Source organism: Monodon monoceros, unplaced genomic scaffold (genome assembly GCF_005190385.1).
Source record: "Monodon monoceros isolate NGI ecotype Baffin Bay Population unplaced genomic scaffold, NGI_Narwhal_1 Super_Scaffold_5, whole genome shotgun sequence".
Classification (NCBI taxonomy): Eukaryota; Metazoa; Chordata; class Mammalia; order Artiodactyla; family Monodontidae; genus Monodon; species Monodon monoceros.
In genome coordinates this window covers 6,837,353-6,862,810 of record NW_021703782.1, presented here as the reverse complement: position 1 = coordinate 6,862,810, position 25,458 = coordinate 6,837,353, and the positions used below count along the sequence as shown (strand labels likewise).

At 35.7% G+C, this 25,458-nt stretch overlaps 1 protein-coding gene across 2 annotated transcripts in view; it reads left to right on the top strand.

The window, feature by feature from the left end:
• Positions 1–25,458, top strand: part of GLRA3 (glycine receptor alpha 3) — a 155,572-nt gene that overhangs the window by 82,439 nt on the left and 47,675 nt on the right. For both annotated transcript variants that reach the window (XM_029203388.1, XM_029203389.1), the window contains exons 4-5: positions 9,145–9,368; positions 21,141–21,223. In XM_029203388.1, coding sequence (XP_029059221.1) covers positions 9,145–9,368; positions 21,141–21,223 — 307 coding nt within the window. The remainder of the gene's footprint in view (positions 1–9,144; positions 9,369–21,140; positions 21,224–25,458) is intronic.

Sequence of the window (25,458 nt, the reverse complement as noted above, 5' to 3'; positions counted from 1 at the left end):
TATCATCAAACTTCTTATTTTTAATAACCCAGTGGGTATAAAATGGTACTCAATATCTTAATTAGCACATCTTTGTTTACCAGCGAATTTGAACATTTTTTCACATATTTGTTGGACATTTGTGGTCTCTGCCCAGTGAAACATGTCTTCTTCTGACTATATTCTACTCAGTTTTTTGTCTTTTTCTCATCCATTGGTATGAGATTTTTTATAGTCTGGCAGTAGCCAATTGTCAGTTATACCTGTGTGGCAAATATCTTTTTCCACTGTGGTTTGCTTTTCCATTTTCCTTAAGTGGCCTGTTGATGAATAGAATTTCTTAATTTTGACATCATAGAATTTATTAAAGAATCTACCCTACCTCAAGGCCATAGAATACTCTGCTATATCTTCCATTTTTAAAAATTTTACTCTTATACTTGAACTTTTACCCAAACTTGCTTTCTTGAGTGGTGGCACATTGGGATAGAATGTGAACTTCTTGTCATATACAGAAACATTTATTAAGCACCCAACGCTAATCTGCAAACTATTTCCTTTATATATCAAATAAGGGTTGTTTTCAGATGCTTCATTTTGTCCCATTGGTCAGTTTATCTTTGCACCAATATCATAATGTCTTACAGCATTTTAGTCATTTTAAGTATCTATTACAGGAAGTCACTCTACTTTTGTTCTTCTTTTATAAACATGCCTTGGCTATTCCTGAAGCTTATAATTTGTGTGATTACTATAAATATATATTAAAGATTTGCTTGTCAATTTCCTCAAAAAATTTGTTGGACTTTGACAAAAATTGCACTAAATCTAACAACTAATTTGGAAACAATTGCTCCCTTCATAATGTTTAATCTTTTTTGTATAATCATGGCATCTCTCTCCATTTAAGTACTTATGCTGTCAAGAAATTATAAAATGGTCTGCATAAAAGTCTTTAACATATTTTGGATGTATTTCTACATACGATTTTAGTCTTAGTATATGATATTGTCTTTCCAATCTTTCAGTTCATATAAACCCCATAAATTATGCATTCATAGCAACATTTTTATATAGAGGAAGACTAGTTGAATTTATATTCACTTTAATCAGTTTCTCATCATTTCTTTGTGGGTTTTTTTTTTGTTTTTGTTTTTGTTTTTTTTGCGGTATGCGGGCCTCTCACTGCTGTGGCCTCTCCCGTTGCGGAGCACAGGCTCCGGACGCGCAGGCTCAGCGGCCATGGCTCACGGGCCCAGCCGCTCCGCGGCATGTGGGATCTTCCCGGACCAGGGCTCGAACCCGTGTCCCCTGCATTGGCAGGCAGACTCTCAACCACTGCACCACCAGGGAAGGCCCTCTCATCATTTCTGTTTGCATTTTGGAACAGGATTCTGTGGCTTTTTTTTTTTTTTCTGTCTTTCTGAAGTAAATTGATTAGAAGTCCACTTTATAACTGTTCAAGATTAAGCTGTGTATTTTTCTTTAATGACTTTCTTTCATCTTCAGTTTTGAAAGATTATATTACTGAGTACACTATTCAGAGTTCACTGTAATTTTCTCTTAGTATTTTGAGTAAATTGACCCATTATATTGTGAATTTCATTATTGATGTTGAGAAGTCTGCTGCCAGTCTAAGTATTTTCCAGTATAGGTGATAAGTACTTACTGTACACATGCCATACAATTAATCTAACTAAAGTCTATAATTAAATGATTTTTAGAATATTCACACAGTTGCACAACATCATCACAAATATTTTTGGACATTTATCACTCCCTAGCATCCATGTCACTCCCTGCTTCCCCTCAACTAGGAATCTACTTTCTGTCTCCATAGGTTTGTCTGATGTGGACATTTTCTATAAATGGAATCATATAATACATGGTCTTTGGTAACTGGCCTCTTTAGTGTAATATTTCATTCATGTTGTAGCATGTGTCAGTACTCCATTCCTTTTTGATGAATGAATAAATGAAATGTGATATTCCACACAATGAAATATTATTTGGCAATAGAAAGGTGATTTTTTTAAAAGGTATTTTCTTTTCCTTTGCTATTCTGCAGTTTTCATATAATGTCTTCATATAAACTTATTTTTACATACCTTTATTGATATATTTTGAGTTCTCTGAGCATTAGTTTCTTATGTTTGTTCTGAAAATCCTTGTCATTTCCTCTGACTATTGGCTTTCTCTACTCTAATTCATCCTTCTTGGATCCTAATTAGATGCAGATTACTTGAGGTTTTTCCATTTTATCCTTAAAGACTCAGCTTTTAAAACATTTTTCTTTCTCCCTTTCTCCCACTATTTTAATCTGGGATATTTCTTTAGCTGTACATTCTGTTCAATTCTCATTTCAACTGATTCTTATATGCTTTACATATTCATTAAACTTTTAATTTCAACAATTATATTTTCATTTCATTTATTATTCTATTCGATTATTTAAAAACTATCTCTGGTATTATAGCTTCCTATTATCAACTTTATCTTTTATTTCTTTAAATACATTTTACATGTTTATTTCCTATTCTTGATCTGGTATTTCCATTGAAGTCCATGTCTGCTCATGTCTGGTTTCTTTTGTCTTTAGTTAAAATATTGTCATTGTTATGAGCTCATATTTGTTTGAACCTAATCTATGATAATATTGATGGTCTAATTAATTAATCCTCAGTCACAAGTTCTGTTTTTCTACCTTGTGGTGGCCCAAGGCTCAGTCACCCAGTTTAGCCATTTGTGTTTATAATTCCTTTGGCTTTAGCTCACTCTTATTTTTGCTACTCTTTTTGTCTTTGAAGAATCCTCTTCTTGTCTTGTAAGACAGCAATACTTTTAAGAAGTATATATAGTTTGTACCTTCATCCAGAAAATAATTTGCAGTCATAGGGCCCCATATATATATATATATATATATATATATATATATATATATATAAAAATTATAATAATTAAGATTCAGCCAAATTCCTATATTAATCATACAAAAATCTAGTGGTTACTGGATTTTCTGTCCAATATTTTATAGGACACATTTTATTATGGCTCCAATGTTTGCCCAGCTAAATTTTATTTCATTTTGAAAACGAAGCCCAATTAGATTTTCCTCAGGAAGTCTTCCCCAACCACTCCACCTTGGTCCCTATTAGCTAGCCCTTCTTTGTGTTTTCCTAGCTTGCTGTACATGCCTCCAACATAGCAATTATAATGTGAAAAAAATTATCTGTTTACAGGCTATCTTCTACAATATAGTGAGCAATTGGAGAGCAGAGATTATCTTTCACTATTGTATTATCAACACTAAACTGAATTCCAGGTTGGCAATATATGATAAAATAAGCATTTGCTGCATAATGCTAAATAACTTTGAGAATAATATTGACCTTTTAATATTTGAATAAATTCTGTTGAGTTTTTAGCTAAAAAAATATAATCTATCTCAACTTTTCAATATACATGTGCTCCAATATATGTATATACCATTAGGTAATCACATCTTACTTTTTACAGACAGTAAATGATTAATGATATACTGGGGCAAAATTTATATCAAGTTAAAAATCACATGACTTGCAAATAAATTTCCAATAATTTAATAAGGTTAAGTACCACTTCCTAACAATAGCTTCAACAGTATCATCAATAACTTTAAAAATAGGGGTAGAAACTGAATTCTTTAACCTGGGAAAGAGCATCTTTTTCAGAAGATTAATTAGTATACTGAATGTTGAATTCGTAAAACCATTCTCATTAAATCAAATTATAAATAAGAAAGGCAGTGATAATTGCCACTACAAACCCCATTTTAGACGAAAATTTTTACAATCAACTGGAAAGCATTCAAGTGGTCCAGAAAAAATACTGTACTTGGTAGTTATTGTTGTGCCGTTTTGTGATGATTATTTTTACAGTGCCATTTTCAAAGAGTCTTGTTTTAGACATATTACCTTCTGATTATATGCCTGGCACATTCTATTTTAGAAATACTTTATACTCCTAATTCTTGCTCAGATTTATTGAGACATAAAGCAAAAAAATATATTTGGTTATTGAAAATAAATGAACACATTTCAGTTTTTCACAAATTGTGTAATTCCATAGGCACTAGACCCTTTTCAATCACATGAAAAAGTATTTGTGTAAGAAAAGTGCATCATATAGCCACTGGAATGATGATTAAGAGGATTACCAGGAAATGCATAAAATACATTAAGTGAAATGAAGGATGCATAGAGCAGGTATGATAAATTTCAACTGTGTGAAAATGTGTAGGAAGAAAAGAAAACAAAGGTATTAAGGTATCAACAGTGGCAGCATTGTAGATACATATTTTCTTCGATCTGTAACAATACAATGTAAAAACACCTGCCCACAACAACAAAATAATAATTTGGCAGCAGGTTTTAAAGAGGCAGAGGGGGCAGGAGTGCTGCGCGCAGGTTTGTGAGTGAAGGGGAGGAGGAGAGAGGGAGGGAAAGAGAGGGAGACAGAGACACAGAAACAGAAAGGAATAGAGAAGGAAGGAGAGGAAAGGGCAGAAAAGTGCAGAAATGAGGGAGTGAGAAGGGAGGGAGAAAAGGAAGGGGGAAGGGGTTGGGGGTAGGCTTAGCTACTGGATTAGAAATTGCCTGAAAACACTAAGGAATTTAAAAATTAACTGAATTATGAACCAAAGAAAAGAGAAGTACTTAACTTTCTTTGTTAACTTTAGGTGATTCTTTCTACTTTTTTTCTAATTGGTCATTTCAGTTCATTTCTAGCAATCCTATGCTTCCCTGTAAGGCAAAAGATGACACTAATATTCTATATGTCATTTTAGCTGATACATAGGGTTGTGCTCTCTACTAAATTTGGTCTCCCACCAGGGTACCCCTAAGGACAAATGACAATGTGGCAACAATTTGATTTAATCTGGGAACACTTAGTTTTAGTGCTTGCAATTTCCCATCAGTGAGCATGTTGATCAGTAAATCCCCAAATTCCTTACCAAAAGACCCCACCATAAACCAGAATCTGCATTAGTTTATGAAATGTTTGGTTTGCATACAAGACAATCATGAGTGTCAGTGTATTATGCAGTCAGTATATCGTTAAAACGCTGAGATCAGAACTTGTGGTCTGGGTTATAGCTCTTTCATTTATTAGCTCTGTAATCCCATTGAAGTTACTTAATGTGTCTTTGTTCCTTTCTCCACATCTGTGAAGCTAAGCACACATAATAATCACACCTGCCTCACAGATTTGCTATGAGAATAGTAGAAGTAACCCATGAAGCACCTAGTATAACATCTGGCACAAAGTGAAACGTGAACAGCTGTATTTGCTACGAGGGAAAAGGGCCTTATATACTCAAACAAACAAATTTAAAATGTATATGTATGTATGTTTATATATAAAGAGGGAGGAGGGGCAATTGATTAAAGACAAAATATAAAAATACAGAAATGTTGAAATACAGAAGTCAATGATAAGCTTATCATAATAGTTCTGCAAATTTTCAAAAATATTATTCACCAGATTTCAACATTACAATTATCTGTCCCATATTCTTCTATGGCAAATTCAACTATCTCAGATTCAAATCAAAATGCCCCTAGTACTTCAAAACTAATTTAGAAACAGAAAATGCAAGCAAATTTCTATCTAATATGGCTTCTAATTTTGGGGGTCTAACATTTAATGAGTGTGGTTCTAAGTACTTTATGTGGATCAATCCAACGTTCACAAGAACTGTATCAGAGGATGTGCTGTTATAACCATCCCTATTTCACAGTTGAACAAACAAGGTGCAGGGAGATTAGAAAGCTATTCACTGTGAGAGCTGACATTTGATCCCAAGAAGACTTACTTCTGAGCCTGGTATATTATAATCATTATAATATTCGCCTAATAGAATTATTATTTATTTGTACCTCATAATGTAAGAATTTCAAATACTAGGTCAGAAAATTTAGTGTGGTTCTTCTTTTACTATGTGACATACAGATGGAATTTAAACCACATATTAATGGATACTTATTTTCGAATCCAAACACGATATATAATTTTACTTGGTCAACAAAATATTTTCCTACACAATTAATTTAAAGTGATTAGAATAGCGTGATACACTCTATTCTAATAATAATAATAATAAAATTTGACTTCCAAAATGTCAAAATTAGTCTTTCTATATTATGAAATAATTACATTTCTATCACTGTTGTACAAGATTAATAATACACTTATATAACATTTAAAATAACTCATTGTGTAACATGCAAAATGATGAAAAAATAAAATTAACTTCTGAAGGGTTTGCAAAAATGTATATTACTACAAAAGAAGTTTCTAGGGAAAAAGAATCATTAATGTCTCTGTTCTAAAATATAATGATTCCATACATGTAAATGTCAGTTCAGCTGCCTTATAAGATTTATGAATGAATTCAATACATGGGTAGATTTTAGAAATGTGGGATACAAATATTGACTTCATTCTCATGATGTATTATCTCATATTCATTCTTCTTCTTTTTTTACTCACATATAAGCTTTCTACATTTTCACCCTTATAGAAGCATAGCCAGGGCGAATAGGGAAGATTCCTTTAATAAAACACTTACACCTGAAACTAACACAATACTGTTAATAAAAATAATAAATAAATAAATAAACAAATAAATAAAACAGAAACCTCCCCCCAAAACAAACAAACAAACAAAAACACTTAGTCTTTAAGTATGTCCAAGGAATGACTGAATTTTTAAACTGGCTTTAGTAAGTCCACTTGACATTTTTTTTCATACGCTGCATACACATCCATTTGTCTCTGTTTTGCAAAGCTCTTTCCTTCTTTGGTCCATGGCCTTTTATTATAAGCAAGCTATTTCAACTTGAGTTACAAGGACTTTTTTTAGAGTGGTATTATTTGAATGTTTTTTATACCCTTTTCTTTGCACATTTTCACTTATGATCAGGATTCAGAAATAATATAATCGGTTGCTGAGCACAGATGGGGTACATTGGCTATGAGGTGAGCTTAAAATTAAAAGTTTATTTTTGAAAAGCTGAATTTGTTTGATAGGGAAGCTTCCCATTACAATGTTCATTTGCAGGCAGGTCAAAACCCAAATTGTGAGGACTGTTGAAACCTAAGTTTCTGGGTTTTCAGGAAATGGTCATTTTTCAGTTTTGCTTTGAACCTTGGCTCTAAACCAAAGACCTCAACATGTTAGTAAACAAAGATAGTCCTGGTTATTCACAAAAAGAGCACAATGGATACAGGATAACATTCGGCCTTGGTGACAGATGACAGTTGATATTTTCCTTGTGTGATTTAGAAACAGAAACTGAAGGCTACTTGATGTCTTTTTTCAGCTTCTTCTTGGAGCAAAAAGCGTTCCTGGTAGATCTGAGATTGTGTCTATAAAGTTTATCAGTAAACCAATCACATAAAGATGGGGAGAGTCTACCAAATTTTATCACATAGACTACAGCTTAAAAGGACTTTTTATTTTAGCATCACAGAGTGTTCTCAATCAATAAATTCATTACAGCATAAAAATACTTCACCTTTAAAAATATGTCTTAAGAATCAGTCCAAAAGGAAATTCTTTACGAGTCAGTTATTTTTCCTGGCAAGTATCATTATAACTTGTCTTGCTTTAGTCCTCCCTAGAGGTCAGGCAGAGAGAAACTGACTTTAGTCCAATCATTGGACTAAATGTGTTTGGTGGTAGTTAGGGTGGATGCACAGATTACAGGACAGCGAGGGATGCAGGAACTGGCCACCAGCCATGGAGCTGTGCTTCTTGGGGCTCTGAACCCTAGTCTAGGAGAGGATGACCCGTCCTTGTCTGGTAGAAGCTTGTTCATGTATCCCCGTTTATAAGTTCTGCAGATCCTCGAGGCTGGTGAGATTTCCACATTATTGTGAGCTTTGTGGTAGAAAGCTGAAGTGACCTCTGCTCCATTGTCACTTTGGAAAATACATGGGGCACCTAGAAAGCGGAAAAAACACTATCTGGTATGTAACCTTAGTTACAGTTAGAAGACAGGGATCTCAGTGCACAACTAATGATCAAGGCCACATATACATTTGTAACATTCACTACAAACTCTGAATCTGACCTCCTTGCAAGATAACCAATCTACGGGTCTGATATTACGGAAGCATTCTTTGTGATTGCTTGGTCACTGTATTCTGACTACTGGTAATTTGGCATTCAAGGAATGAAAAAATAGACGAAAACTGATATTCAGTTTCTCTGAATATCTCCAGCCCTGGCTATTTTTTGTGGAAATGAAGCTTTCTTAAAATGTTCACTTATACTTATAATGAAGTCTGCATGTTTATTTGCTCGTTTCAAAAGTCTAAGGGGAAAATTGTATTTGTAAAGTCATAGATAGTACTTATACTCATATACTGTGTAAAAATACCACACATACACGTAGCTGTCAATTTTTGTCACTCTATACATTAGTCCGGAAATCATGAGCAAGACTTTGAAATCATTGATTCTTCTTTTAACTTAATTATGAAAGGTCTAATTGGGAAATCTCTTAAGTCAAATCTTAAAGGATTTGTCACTTTGGAAAACACATGGGACACCTAGCAAAAGGTTTCATCCCTTATTTGAAAACCACCTTTTATTTTTACCAAATCACCAATTTCATAGAACTTACATATTATACTAAAGATGAGAAAATGTGCCTTTATTGTAAAGAAGTACATATGTTCATTTTTAGAAAATAGACAGCTTTCAAGAAAATTTCACTAAATGCGTTCTGGATGCTAATGGATACCTACTAAAAGAAATGGTTCTAGAAAATAAATGCAAATCCAAAAATATTTTATTCTGAGTGTTTAATAGCAATCCAATATTTTATTCGGACAAGCCAGGAGAGTAAAATTCTAATGGAACAGCAAAATACAAGCATGATAAAATTGTGCTCTTCTGTGGCCTTTTCTTTGGAGGCATATAGATCACAAAAAACCTGGGCAAATCCTCAGAACTAGAATGACTCTTGGTGGTAACAAGTGAGGATTGAGGGGTATGGAAAGCTCACAAGGATGTCAGTGGCTTTGGCTATAATTCAGAGCAGCCCAAAGACTAACACATACAAGTCTAAATATTTTAAACCAGGCTTTTTTCACCCTTTCTTTCTTTTGTCACAGGATTACAGAGTGAATATCTTTCTTCGTCAGAAATGGAACGATCCTCGACTTGCATATAGTGAATATCCTGATGACTCCTTAGACCTAGACCCTTCCATGTTGGACTCCATTTGGAAACCTGATTTGTTCTTTGCCAATGAAAAGGGAGCCAACTTTCATGAAGTTACTACAGACAACAAATTGTTACGAATTTTCAAGAATGGGAATGTTCTTTATTCAATAAGGTGAGCCATAGGCTTAAATCCCTGATTTCAGTGAAACAGAGTAGCAGGTTTTTTTTAGTTTTTAGTGAGTGTTTTAAAATTTTTGAGTAAGTGCTTTCATTGTTCCACTTAAGTTCCCACTATACCATTTCCCAAATATATTTAATCAGCAATAAGACACCAAGTTCCAGATCCAAGAACTATATGAGTAACTCTTGGAAATCCACTTTTTTAACAAATGGCCCAGGTTCTTACATCAGCCAAGTTAGTGGGTGGTTTAAAGGCAAATTGAACGTAGCCTGAATCATATGTTGTGATTGTATTTTTATGTATGCATACTTCCTTTAAATATTTATACGTGAAGAAATATTTAAGTTTTCTTGTCTGGGATTCATTTCCCATAAATTATTTATCAGGTGTATGTAGTTTTTAAGATGTCCTTGAGCTTCTGTGGTCATCCTTTAGAAAAAGATCTTATTTACATTTTAGTTATTTATTATACATTTCTCAGAAGACCATGTAGCCTTTTAAAGCTAATATCAAAACATAACAATAATACCAAAATATAAACACAAAAAATAACATTTCTTGACAGTTGAACTTTAGAACTCATTTAGCTTTGGCTGTTCATTTAATAGCAAACAGGTATAGATTCAGTAAATAGCTACACTAATCTACTTGATGACTTGTGTGCCATCTGAAAACTATTCTAAACATTCTAAAATAAAATGGTTATCTCAAATTTTCCATAATTATTTTTATCACTTAGTTCAATTTAAAAAAAACCCAGGAAGTTAGGACGAGAATTCATGTCATATTTCTTAGAGGAGACAATATGCTTTATTTATTGTAATAAGCAACTGCTTCAAAAATATTTGTATCATCAGTAACATGTTTTAAAGGTATCAAGGTAAACTTAATATTGGAGCTGTAGCCTGAATATTAATTCCTTAGATTTTACCTCTCTATTTTCCCTTTTGTTAACTTTTCTTCTCATCAGGAATGGGTATATTTGATTTTGAGTTCATCTGCTCAATATCAGGGATGGTTGCTATTTTTGCCAGGTAATAGTATAAAATAGAAATAACAGGAATGAAAATTTAATCTTAGTAGCTTAGTGATTTTGAAAACATTTTTCTACAAAGTGGTTTTGTAAATAATGCTGATATCTTTATCCCAGTATATTATATCTGTTTTGCATATTTTTCTATTCCATGTGAACAAATTTCCTTTCAATACATTTATCATTTCTTAAGAATGACAAGGTGACATCACTCTATTGTGAATTGACACTTTCATCAGATTTCTGAAAACTAGCTAATATGTGTTAATATAATTCAGAATCATTAATTGTTGCATAATACATAAAGGAAGATTTCAGGTCTCATTCACTAATTAAGCCCTGTGCTCCCATATGAATGAATAGCTTAGTGGTGAATCCTAGGTCTAAGCAAGAGAATTTTGAACCTTTTTGGAAAATTACTAAAAAGCATAAGTATCAAAAGATAGTGGGAAGATGGAGCAGATATAGTTTTCCCTATTTCTTCTGCCAAGTACAACTGAAAACCCTAGACACAATGTATATCACAAACTTGGGGAGACTCCCAATGGTAGTCATAATAACATTGACTGAGTAAGGACCTTGGAACCCAAGAAACAACATGGAAGTGAATGCGTGGGATAATTTTTTCTTTATAAATCTTAGACTGGGATATGAACTGGACTTCTACCTCTACCTGGAAGGAATAAGGTAGCACCCACACCCCCTTGCCCTGACAGAGCAGTGTCAGAGAAAACCAGTGCAAACAGAAAGTTTAAATAAGATCCAGAGTCTCATAAAATATTATAAACATGTCTAGGCTTCAACCAAATATCATTCACCATACAAAGAACCAGAAAGTCCTGAAACTGAATGAAAAAAGACAATCAACAGATGCCAACAACAAAATGATGAGGTTGTTAAAATTATCGACAGACATTAAAATGGCCATGACAAAAATGATTCAGTGAACACTTACAAATATGCTTGAAACCAATAAAAAAAAAATAGAAAGCCTCAGCAAAGAAATAGAAGGTATAAAGTGGAACCAAATAAAAATTTTAGGACTGAAAAATACAATAATTAAAATAAAAACCTAGTGGATGGGCTCAGTAGAAAAATGGAGAGGACAAAGATTCAGTGAACTCTAAGAATAGTAAAAAAAATTACCCACTCTGAACAACAGAGAAATGGTAGATTGGGGGCCAAGGGAGGACAGAGCCTCAGGGACCTCAGGCAGTATAACAAAAGTCTAACAATCAGATGGAGAGGGAGAATAGGGTATAGAGCTACAAAAAATACTAGAGGAATTAATGACTGAAACTTGCATATACATTTTGCAAAAGGCATAAACCTGCAGATTCAAGATATTGAATTAAATCCCAAAGATATTCATACCAAGTCACATCATACACAAACTTCTGAAAACTAAATAAAAATCCTGCAAACATCCAGAGAATAACAACAGCTTATCTGTAGGGGAAAAATAGTTGAAATGAAAAAAATTTTCTCATCAGAAATGACAAAAACCAGAAAGAAGTGACATATTTTTCAAGTGCTGAAAGAAAGGAATTGTCATCCTAGGATCTTGTGCCCAGTGAAAATATCCTTCAGGAATGAAGGGGAAATTGAGACCTTCTTGGATAAAGGAAAACTAAGAGAATTTGTTACAAGTAGAACTCCCCTGAAAGTATAGCTAAAGGAAGTTTTCTAAACAGAAAGGAAATAATAAAAGAAGAAACGTTGGAACGTCAAGAAGGAAGAAAGGAAACTGTCATCAGAAATATGAGCAAATATAATAGACTTTTCTTCTCCTCTTAAGTTTTCTAAATTATATTTGACAGTTGAAGCAAAAATTATAACATTGATGTAAGGGAAAATGAAAAATAAATAATAAAACATTTTTTATAAACATATTGGCAGAAATTAACAAGATGTAATAGTCAGCATTGTCTAATACCCTTTTGTAGGCATATGACTTGAAATTAACTGTTTGGGAAGATGATTTCTTAGTATATATAAAAATATAAAATACGCTTATCCTTCACCTCAACAATTCTGCTTCTAGGAATTTACATTACTTATGTGTTCACGTGTACACAAGACACATTTACAAAGATGCCCGCTGCACCACTGAAATAGCAACAAAAGAAAAGACCCTATGTATTCACAAATGAGAACAAGACAGAACACAATGATAGCCCAACATCAAGGGTCTGCGTGAGATAGACCTAAATGTATTCATAAGAAAAAGCCTCCAAAATATCTTTAAGGTTAGAAATGTTTCATGCTTATTTTTGTTTAAAACACTCTATATATTTAAGCCTAAAAGTGTATGGAAAGATACACGTATATCTAATTTCATACAAGAAGTGCAGAAGGATGCCCACAATTGGTTAAGAATAACCAGTTATGGAAATGAGCTGTAAAACTTGGGTAGAAATAAAGATGAACTATAGATTTCACTATATGTAAGTTAATGTTGTTTGACTTTTTCAGTAAGAGTTATATATTACTTATGAATTAAATATATATGTTTTAAGAGACAGAGGCTTTTAACCTGAAGTCACGACCCTTGACTCCTCTGTGATATGGATTTCTGATGGCTATCAGGGGATCCATGCCAGGTGTAAACAAAGCAAATTTACCTTTTTTCCTGCTAATTTGAAAATTAACTTTGTGAAAGGTATAATTTATTTTTAATTGTAAGGTACCTTTTCATTTCAGACAGATTTTGGGTGTCATGGGTTGCAAGAACATATCACCAGGTAGCATGAAATAATCATTCTGCAAAATAATAATGTCTAGAAGATTTCCATTGATAGAATTGAAATACAATGTGTGTGTGTATTCTATTGTATCCTATATGATTATGGCTATTAGCTGTTTATATCAAGTCATTGGACTTGGAAAATGGTGCCATCCATTATGAATTTCCCACGTTTCTTCTAATATTTTGAGAAAAGTTATAGAATAATTCAGAATTGCATTTTTCATCTTTCAGTATGAGTTCAGATGAAACTGATGATGTCTCTTGGCCCCTGGTTTTTGTTTGCTCTATCCTGACTCACATGATCAAAGACTAAATTCATTTTTTTGTGAGTTGTTTTTGGAAATCTCACAGGACTTTGAAATTTTCAAATGGCAAACAGTTTCTTTGTTAACAGAAGTTGTGCTAGGAAAAAAAAATCTTGTTCAGTTTACAAATGGAGCATCTGTGATGTTTCATGAGAGATCTGCTTTCCTGCCTGTTCAAAGAAAGAAGCAAAATATCCTGGCAAACCTGACTTATTGAACTTATCCATTTCTCACTACTTCCTTCTTTTTTTTTTGTACATGTTTATTTCTTCATTTTCTCTGCCTTAAAATTCTTCATATTTCCTAGCACCTTGGTGACAGCATTTTAGCTTAATCTGTGATTACTTGAACTACCATTAGGAGGCCAGTTTACTTCAATTGATAATCATCTGGAGACAGTATAATTTGTAATTATACTTTTTGAAATCTCTTTCCTCCTTTTAAAATTTTTTTCTAATCATTTTTTAAATTAATTTTTATTGGAGTACGGTTGCTTTACAATGTTGTGTTAGCCTCCACTGAACAACAAAATGTATCAGCCGTACACATACAGATATCCCCTCCCTTTTGGACTTCCCTCCCTAGTGCACCTAGTGCACTAGGTGAGTTCCCTGTGCTATGCAGTGTATTCCCATCAGTTGTCCATTTTATACATAGTATCAATAATGGATATGTGTCAATCCCAGTCTCCTAATTCCTCCCACCCCACCCCTTTCCCCCTTGGTATCCATACATTTGTTCTCTGCGTCTGTGTCTCTATTTCTGCCTTGCAAATCGGTTCATCTATACCATTTTTCTAGATTCCACATATATGCATTAATATACGATATTTGCTTTTCTCTTTCTGACTTACTTCACTCTGTATGACACTCTCTATGTCCATCCACATCTCTCCAAATGACCCAATTTCTTTCCTTTTTATGGCTGATGTACTTCCTTCTTAAAGCCACTAAAACAAAGAAATAAACTGAATAAGGAATGAAATGACATTAACACACAGGAAGATGAAAGTAATGGGAAAGAAAACAGTGACAGATGAGTAATGACAAGATATTTTAGGAAACTTGAAAATGAATGCACTTGTGAAAACTGACTTCACAGAGATAACCAAAACCTAAGCCAAAGTGGGGGAATGCAAAAGGAAGAAAATAATATCCTCAAACTTTTAGAAATTCGAGGCAGGTAGGACTTCAGAAGATGGGGTCTAGGGGACTTCCCTGGTGGTCCAGTGTGCAAGACTCCACACTCCCAATGCAGAGCGCCTGGGTTCGATCCCTGGTTGGGGAACCAGATCCTGCATGCGTGCCGCAACTAAGAAGCCCACATGCCGCAACTAAGACCTGGCACAGCCTAAATAAATAAATAATAAAATGGGGGCTAGAAAGGAGATAAAGCAAAAGAGTTGATGTAACCTAAGCAGGAATGACAGTGAGTCCTTTATCCTGATTTTCTTGCCTGTGTTCTTCAGACTAGGATCTAACTTTTTGCCTTCTGAACTGGGCAGAAAGCAGGAGAACAGAAAACCTCCACAAGTTGGGCCAAGAACTTCTGGAGAGTAGGGACTCCAGGCACAACTGGCATCTGTGGTGAAGCATCACCCCAAGAAAACGAGGGCTCTGTGAGTTCTGCACACTGAATGGTGATATTCCTATTCCCCCTAAAATGCCCAAGAGGAAGGATGTACAGACAGTCGGGGAACCACCAGTGAAAAATCTGGGCAGCCATCCTATGGTGAAGACCATTACTCAGTGGATCATCTGCTGTTAGTTGCACTCCAAATAGTTTTTAGTACCTCATTCTTCAATATGAACAGACATTGGAGGACATCCTGCAATAGGACCAGTAATGAAAAAAGAAGCAGAGGCCAGAATACACATGCAGAGGAAATAAAGAGCAAAGAGAAGAAAATTAAAGAAACAAAGAAATGACTCAAGGGAAAATTCAGGGAGCAGAAAAGGCCATAAAGAAAAAATAAAAGTCTCTGGACAGATGATACAACAGCAGGCATGAAATACGAGACATTTAGGAAAGGAGAAACGGAGTCATTCAGAGCGTAGAAAGTGCAAATAGTAAACCAAAGTGGAAAAAACATCAATCAAATATTTGTTCTTGCAAAGGACAAATGAAGTGAAGAAATCTGCCAAGAAGTAGAATCAAGATATTAAGAAATAGGAAATCAGAAGGAAAAGATATGAAAATCAGAGTATCAATACAGAGGTTCAATATCTGACCAGAAAGGAAGATGAGAAAAAGAAATGAGATTTCTATGAAAAGCAAGGAATTGATCCATTGCCTGCTCTGTTTAATCACTGAGAGGGATTTGGTTCTGAAAGGGAGTTTGTTGAGTGTGAAGTAATAGTAGGGAATAGAAACGGCAGAGATGATTAAAATGAGACAATTGTTAACACTAGGGAAAACAAAATGCTATCCAAGCACTGTAATTACAGCAAATGACTAAGCTTCACCATGAACAGTAATTACATATTCACAACATGTAAACACTGCATATTAACTTAACCATTAATGTTTACATAACTGAATTTCGAATTCTGCTGGAGAGTTGTGTACACAGAGTGTGGTATAAGGGCAGTAAATTCTTATTTTCCTTTGTAGCAATTTAATAGACACCTTCGCAAATTTTAAAAATCAAGCATAACGTGATAGCAATTTAAATATATGAATGTAAGTTGCAGACACATATCTAAAGAAGGCTGCCTCTGAGGAGCTAGAAATGAACTGGGGATAGGGATGGGCAGGGCAAAGGTACAGCTGATTTTGGTATGTTTTCTATAACTGTCTGAACTTCTAAATGATATCCATGAATTATACTGATACTTTTTAAATGAAGTGCTTTTCAAGTGAGGGTGTTGGGGTGAGACACATGACTCTAGATTGTCAAGTTTGGGATTTGATTTTATTCTACTTATAAAGTTAGCCTATTATGTATCATATGTATGTATGTATAACACATTACGGAAAAACCTGAACAAACTTTTTGGCCAACCCATTATTTCATGAGTGCTGACTGCAGACACAGGACTCCAGTGCCAGAGACAAAGGAATTTATTCCTTATTGCCAGCAAGCAGCAGGAGCCTCAGGGTCTTTGCTCAACTTCCCCATCATCCTCAGGTCTCATGGGAACAATACATCGGGCTCAGGTGGGCACAACACACCTGCGGGTCTGCCTCACAGCTGTGGAACACTGAGTGTGGGGAATCCACTGCTTTTATAGCAAGCTGTAAGCAAACCTTCTCTTTGTCCAGGGGGATGTTATCTCATCTCTCAAAATTAGCAGCTACACAAACAGCCATGAGAAACGGCTCAGGTGAAAGTATTGTCAGGGCCTTACCGTCTTGGTAGACCCAGCAGGAGGTAAATCTGTGATTTACTAGCTGTGATTTGGGGCAGGTCTCTTTACCTATGAAAGGCTCATTTTTCTTACATGCGTGATGGTGAAAATACTAATCACCTTGAGCCTGAAATAATCTATGTAAAACACTCAGGATAGTGCCAGGCGTACAATTAGCACTAAAGATTTTAATTTTTATCTTTGCAAAGAGAAAACAAAACCCAAAAAAGCTTAAGTTCTGGTCTTTTCCAGAATCCATAAATTAGCAAATTTGAGGACTCTTGCAAATTATCAATCTATCTAAGCCTTGGTTTTATCAATTGAAAATGGGGATGGTAACATCCTATCCACAAGATAATGGAAGCACGTCATGGGCAGTTAAATATTATCTGCTGCTCCATTTACTGATACTACTAACATGTACCAGGACATCCAACCCTACTACTTACAGTGCAGAAGCATTATTGCATTAACCGTCAAATAAATACCAGGAAGAAACTTTACATCAAAAATACCAAACACGGCGAGCTGTCAAAGATCATAACACACTTTCAACTTTTACTTAAGCTAAATACAACCACTTTCTTTGAAATTCAGTTGTGAAAAGAATTAAAGTTTCCTTGTACAATATGTACTTATTTTTTGAACTTTGACAGACATTAATTCTTTAAAAGACAAGGCAAACTGATTTCAACAGATGCTTTTTAAGAGGCTGTTTATTCAAAGGATATCAATTTACAATGCCATAAAATATATGTTGTAAGTAGATTTCTGCATGTGTGTGATTTTATATATTTTTCTGAAGAGGTCCACAGCTTATATCAGCTTCCTGAAGGGACCATCAACAATACTGAGTTTGCACTGTGATGGGTTAATAAGCTTTATGATCGTCTCTATCATCGGATGACAACAAAACTCCAATTAGAACGCTAGTACCAATGTTCCTTCTAGTGCTCCAACAATCTCATCTCTCCTGTAGAATTATTCATGATAAAATATCAAATCACTCAAGCAAATATGTAAAATCCATGGGCAAATTCCTTATATTTTCTAAAGTTAACTGATTTTTTGGGGAAGAATCATTTATGTATCTTTTTTTTTTTCCTCTCACTGTTGTGGCCTCTCCCGTTGCGGAGCACAGGCTCCGGACGCACAGGCTCAGCGGCCATGGCTCACGGGCCCAGCCGCTCCGCGGCATGTGGGATCTTCCCGGACCGGGGCACGAACCCGTGTCCCCTGCATCGGCAGGCGGACTCTCAACCACTGTGCCACCAAGGAAGCCCCATTTATGTATCTTTTACTTTAAATTTAATAACGAATAGTGTGTGAGATGTATCATTTCTTGTGTTATAGAAATATATATTTTAAAAGTCATATTAATTAGATAACTCATTTTCATGAAAAATGTTCTGATGCCTTTGAAAGGCAGGAGACTTAAAGGTTAAGGGCATAGAATGGACAGCTAGACCCCCAGAGCGTCTAATTCAGCTCTATCAATTTCTGCTTTGTAATATCAGATGAGTTAACCTCTTAATATCCTCATCTCTAAATAAAGAAATAAGAAATGTTAAGAAATAAATGAGTTGAGACAGATATAAAGTTAAGAATGTTAAGAAATAAATGTTAAGAAATAAATGAGTTAAGAAATAAATGTTAAGAAATAAATGAGTTGAGACAGATATAAAGTATTTAAAATAGTGCCTACCACATAGCAAGCAAAAGCTGTTTTACCTAGTATGATATTACAGATAATACTTCAAAGCTGATAGCTAAGAGGCAATTGTCCTTATAACACTAAATTTAGAAATATTAAAAACTATTAAAATACTTATATTTTGCATAAGGAACTTAAAGTGGAGTCAGAAAGCCTTTTTTAATACTTCAATTAGTGGTTGAGATAGACAGCATACTCTGGGAAATGTTTGTTTGAAAATGGGTAATACCTTGATTTTAATGAGGTGAATTGTTTGTCATAGATTATAGGCATCTTTTTTTAAAATTAGTGCTTCACTAAGCCAAGACTTTTTAAGGGGAAAATTAAAAAAACGCACATCCTGTTTGTGTGTCTTGTCTCAGAAAAGAGAACTCTGTGTCCTCTCTTACACAGGAAGATATTTCCAAAACAGGAGAATGCGATTAATTACCTCTTGATTTAGTTTTCTTTTGATGTGGTCAGGACAAATCTTTAATTTATATGTAATGTTTTGATAAAGAAATTCAGGATCACAGTCACCAAGGCGATGCATTTTTTTCATCCCTGTGCTGTTAAAGAAGCAATTGTATTGTACCTTAAACAAAAAGAAAGTCAATAAATAGACTTTTTCAGGATATGAGTTATGACAGAAGTTCTATAAACAGTGTTTTTCTTTGCCAAATAATTTCTTCCGGGGTCTTTTTTTTTTTCTAAGAATTATGTAATATCTCTTTTTTTACGCCAGAAAAACAGCTAGGATATGAATTTGACATCACAAGCATGGTGAGATCTGGAAAAGATTCTGAGAATGCTATTTACTTCCATACAAAAGGTCACAGAATTAATTCTCTAAGCCAACATTTGAAATTGGCTGGCCCCAGAGCCTTGGATGTTTGGAAAATTAATGGGTGTACGTTCAAAATGTATTTGTTCATACACTTCTAATAAACCCTTTTATAAGACAGAGAACATTGTGTCCAGCTGATTTTACAATTGCCTTTTGAAGAGAGAACTTTGCAAATGGACAAGATCACACTTACAGGATCACTTAACCTAGCTGAGTTAGGAGAAAGCTGCTTTTGAAGAATAAATTCTGTGAATTATTTTAGTGTGCTCTGGACTCTGACTTGAATGAATTGTCAGATGATCCCCTGGGACTCTTAAAAATCCAGCAGCTTCACATCTGTCCGTTTATGTCTCTCAAATGATGTCACTGGGGCCCCACCAAGAGTATTCAATGTCAAACATACACCATTATAACTTTATGTCTATGGGCTACATAAAAATGTCACTTTGGGGAATGTGGTTACATTTAGTGGAGCTGATGGCCATTTTTTTGTTCAAACTTTAGTTTCTTATCAGTGATTTAATTCAGTCATCTTTGTGTGCATCCTATATAATTTGGGGGAGGAGAAGATGGGGAAGGCTGGGGTTGGGAGAATGTACTAGTAATCCTTAATAACTAATGTTGATTTAGTGTTTACTATGTGTCAAGCACTCAGCTGAGCGTTTTGTACGTATTAACTCATGTATTGGTCACATGTCCCCAGAGTAAGTACCATTATTATCTTCCTTTTGGAGATGTGAAAACTGAAATAGAGTGAAATGAAGTGATCTGAGACCATAAACTCTATGGTCACAGAGTCTATGTGAATGACTCAGCCTAGGTGCCCACTAATATATTGCATTTCAGTGGGAAGACTTTCAATACAAGGGGCTCTCTAGAGAGTTCTCCGGAAAGAACTTCGTTTGAATAAACTTAGGTTTATTTGGATCTGGGCCTCTTTTGCTCACGTCCAGAAACTACAAATTCTTGGTAATCCTTGAAGATATCTCAGTAATATACTTTTCGAAGAAAAAGACATTCAAGAGTAGTGAATTATCTGGAATGCCGACATACTAAAGCTTTCTGGAAGGGGGAAAAGTGGGTGGAACGCTGGGGTGGCCATCAGGTCATCTCACTTTGTGGGAAGCCACATCAGAAGTTCAATTGTTAAGCATGGAATTGTGTCCCACGTATTCGAGAGGGCTATTTCGTGGCCCTGATAAGATCTGGTGAAATGCTCTAATTCCATGACAGGGAAGCCCTCTTTAATACCGAGAATTTTGGAGACCTCCAGATTCTGAGTGTTTTACTCTGGGTGTTCACTGAGAAGTTCTTCAGTGTAGTTACAAAGACGATAAAAGTTGTCAGACAAACTGCTTCCCTGCACCCAGCCTTTGCACACTCATACTCCAAACCCTGGATCTCCTTCCCTCCTCAGGGGTGCTGTCCCAGTGATTTGGGAGAAGTGTGTCTTTGGCCTTCGGTATTCGTTTTATAAAACTCACACTCAAATATCTTTTTTAAGGGTCTCAGACACCTCTAGCCCTCTCTGAAGGAAAACATAAATAGATAAATAAACGTGATTGCACGTTTATATATACAGCTTTTCTTTCCCCCCAGACCAGATTGATGTAAAAGGATACCGTTGTTTTGCAGTAAATGACATACCCAAGCTGGAGCAAATTTTATTTGAGTAGATGTTAGTCATTACCAAAGCAACATGGTTTTCCAATTGTACCTTGAACAATAGAATATTAATATGATATTATAAATTTCTTTTAAAATTTATTACTTTGAATTCTTTCAGATTGACATTAACACTCTCCTGTCCAATGGATCTCAAGAATTTTCCAATGGATGTGCAAACCTGTACTATGCAACTGGAAAGCTGTAAGTAGGAACAACTTCCTTTTTCTGAATACTTTAAAAAAAGAGAGTAGATGTATATTTGATGGGTTATATAGATAATTTATTTTGTCATTGTTTTTGTCTAACATTTCCTAAATGGGCATGTTATCCTCTACATAGTATGGAAAGGAATGATGTCTATCAGCACATGCACTCTATACTGTGATAAAGAAGTAAATTCAGGACTAGAAATAACAGTTTTTAAGCTTGAGAAACAGCTATTCTCTCTATACAAATCAAAGATAAAAAGGATGATGACCATTAAAGACAAACTACCATTCTTTTTAATGGAGTGTCTGCTGTAGTCCAAGCATTTTGAATATATTATTTCTCATGCTCACAACAAAGATGTTGTTATCCCCATGTTTCCACATATGGAAATGGTCACTTTGAGTGATTTTGCCCCAATTTATGGAGGTGGTAACAACAAACCATCTGGCTTCAAAGGCTATGCTTACTCTGAACCGTTTTGTTGACCCCTCAGTATTTACTCAGAGAGTACACTGCTGGCTGTGTTGTGTGTTATCTCCGGAGAAAAGACATTTCTCACACTTTATCAGAGATTTATCCAAGCTTATAGGCGTTTCTTTAAATTTCTTCTTTCAAAGTGGATCCGTGTGCATCACGGATTAAATGTTAACACACGAAAACTTAAGGTCCTTCTGTTTTTCTGCACTTATCTATAGAATCAGCCCAAACTTAATTGGTTTTCAGTGTTTAATGCCATACAGAAAGTAAGCATTATGCAATATTTTTCTTGTTATACTATGTTATATCAAGAAAAAAAATGTCTGTTTGACATATTCCTTGAGAAAAAATTTGCAGGTGGATCTTCAGACTTGCAGGCCTCAGAGGCCAGGTCTGTAGTGCGGGGGAGCTGCCACTAGATGGCGTGCCTATGTCGTGGGGGGATGGAACCCGCCCTCCACATTTGGTGATTCTTATTAAAGTGAGGAAGTGGAAATACCCGTTTCTCTGATAATATCGCCTTCTTGTTAAATTCAAATGCATTACTTTTATACGTAGTTCTTAAATATTAATCATACTCATGGACAAATTACTAAATTAAATGAAAGGAAAATAAAAATCTAGTTTTAGTTGGGGGAGCTATTTAGCAAAAAATGCGGGGTGGTGGTGGGGAGAAAGACAGGATTCCCAGCAGTGTGCATTTCTAACTGTTCCAGGAAGGCATTTTTAAAAATTAATTAATTAATTCGTTTATTTATTTTTGGCTGCACTGGGTCTTCGTTGCTGCGCGCGGGCTTTCTCTAGTTGCCGTGAGCGGGGGCTACTCTTCATCGCGGTGTGTGGGCTTCTCATTGCGGGGGCTTCTCTTGTTGCGGAGCGCGGGATCTAGGCATAGTTGTGGCGCGCAGGCTCAGTAGTTGTGGCTCACGGGCTCAGTAGTTGTGGCGCTTGGGCACTAGAGTGCAGGCTCAGTAGTTGTGGTGCACGGGCTTAGATGCTCCGCGGCACGTGGGATCTTCCCGTACCAGGGCTCAAACCCATATCCCCTGCACTGGCAGGCGGATTCTTAACCACTGTGCCACCAGGGAAGTCCCCAGGAAGGCACTTTGAGGACAGGCTTCTTGGTTGCAAAATTAGGTACATGGGAGAGTAATCGAGAAAAAAAATCGTATGAAAAATAGTCTAAGCCACACTGGTTCCCTAATTACTTACTAAACCAAGGATGCTGGATGTTATCCAATAGTGAGGAGCTATTCAAGATGTAGGAGCAAGAAAATGAGTTGGTCAATATTATGCTGTTAAAAATTCTCTCAGCCAGAGGAACCAAGGTTATTTAAGAAGGTTTCATAATACTCCAACAAAAAGAATAAAAGTGGGGACAAAAAGGAGCAATGTGGAAGGTAGGAACAGTACAGGTTGATGCTGTAGAGAAGGCAAAATGTTATCTTTAACTTCTTAGGCTCTTCAGGCTGGGCCTGAAAATTAAACGGAGATAGGATAGATTAACAGAAGAAAAGGATACCCATTTATTTAATGTTAAGTTTTACATAACATGGGATCTGTCATAAGGAGATGACTAGTCAAGGAAGTGGCCAAACCTAAATGCTTTTTTACCAGGTTGAACAAAGAGAAGCAATTGTGGAAAAGTACCTAGACTGTGTGGGGAAACTAAAGGAAGATGAGAATTATTTTAAAAAGTCTGTGTGTACAGAATTCTCTTGGCTTTGATTCCTGGTACGGGGAGCACGTCTTTCATGTGGGAGTTTTTATCTACAGTTTTCAGGAAGAAAAGGGGAGATTAGAATGGTCTTCTTGCATCTGCTGTTTTTCAGGTGCCTTTAGCTCAAAATAATCCTTCTACTAAAGTGGCATATTTAGGGGGCACATATTCCACCATTCTTCATTCACTTCAATACAAAGTGGATGCAAAGGCTCTGGGAATGAGTGAGTCAGAGCTAAAGAGCTTTCATAGGTAGAATCGTTTTGGAAATACTGACAGAGAAAGAAAACATAGAATAAGTAAATGTTAAAGGGAATATTGATAAATCCAATCTTAATATATTTGAAGTTCGGGAAATTTAGGTATAAAGCAAAGGGAAGAGTGAGACCTGAAGACATACTATTAACAGCCATCTACAGAGTGGTTCAACCATAACAAAATTTTTAGTGGAGAGAATGCACAGATGAAAACAAACACACAAAGAAGAGCCAACGCTTAACAAAGGCCTTCATTTCGAGGTTGTTGGAAGGAATTCCAGTCAAGGGGTTGTCATAGATAGCAAATTAAAATCGCAATCATGCAATCTCAAAAGAGAAGGGGCAACTGAGGAGATCTGTTTAAGAGCATCAAGTGCTGTGAAATGGTGTTTTTTTTTTTTAAGTACTTGAAAAAAGTCATTTTTATTGATGATAAAGACAAATGTGATTAGAATGATGAGGCTCAAAGCTGGATTCCAAAAAGTTTTAAGAAAAAGGGGGAACATGATGAGCAAGTGGTAGCAGTGAGTGAAATCCATAGTTCCATGAATGTTCGTTATTACAGATGAGAGGGTACAGGGCCTAAGGACAGCTGGCTCACTGGACTTCGTTAGAATAAGGAAAGCTTCCTGGGCTATTTTGCAGACACACATGCTCATGTAACAAGACCTTTCATCTTCCTGCCTTTCCAACAACATTTCCAATCAATCAAAAACCCAGTGCGGGAAAGCAAAGCCTCTTGTTGCCTCCGCGTTATTTCTTTTTTCTTTTTTTTTTTTTTTTTTTTGCGGTACGCGAGCCTCTCACTGTTGTGGCCTCTCCCGTTGCAGAGCACAGGCTCCAGACGCGCAGGCTCAGCGGCCATGGCTCACGGGCCCAGCCGCTCCGCGGCATGTGGGATCCTCCCTCACCGGGGCACGAACCCGTGTCCCCTGAATCGGCAGGTGGACTCTCAACCACTGCGCCACCAGGGACGCCCCGCCTTATTTCTTTATCAAGAGTTGGTAGACTGCCTCAAGTATCCCTTTCATATTTCGGTCATTAAACACTTCCTGCCCCCTTATTAGAAATTAATTTAGCTCACAATAGAGATACTGTTTGTTAAACTCTTTTAGCAGATGCTAAGAAAATCCTGTCAAAGTAAAAGCTACTGAAGTCAAATTCTTCAAGGTGTTTTTCTTAAACTGTTTTATTTATTTACTTATTTTTTAGCATCTTTATTGGACTATAATTGCTTTACAATGGTGTGTTAGTTCCTGCTGTATAACAAAGTAAATCAGCCATAGGCATACATATATTCCCATACCTACTGCCTCTTGTGTCTCCCTCCCACCCTCCCTATCCCACCCCTCTAGGTGGATACAAAGCACTGAGCTGATCTGCCTGTGCTATGTGGCTGCTTCCCACTAGCTATCTATTTTACATTTCGTAGTGTATATATGTCCATGCCACTCTCTCACTTTGTCCCAGCATACCCTTTCCCCTCCCCATGTCCTCAAGTCCATTCTCTACATCTGTGTTTTTATTCCTGTCCTGCCCCTAGGTTCTTCAGAACCTTTTCTTTTTTTTTTAGATTCCATATATATGTGTTAGCCAACGGTATTTGTTTTTCTGTTTCTGACTTACTTCACTCTGTATGACAGTCTCTAGGTCCATCCACCTCACTGCAAATAACTCAATTTCATTTCTTTTTATGGCTGAGTAATATTCCATTGTATATATGTGCCACTTCTTCTTTATCCATCTGTCGATGGACACTTAGGTTGGTTCCA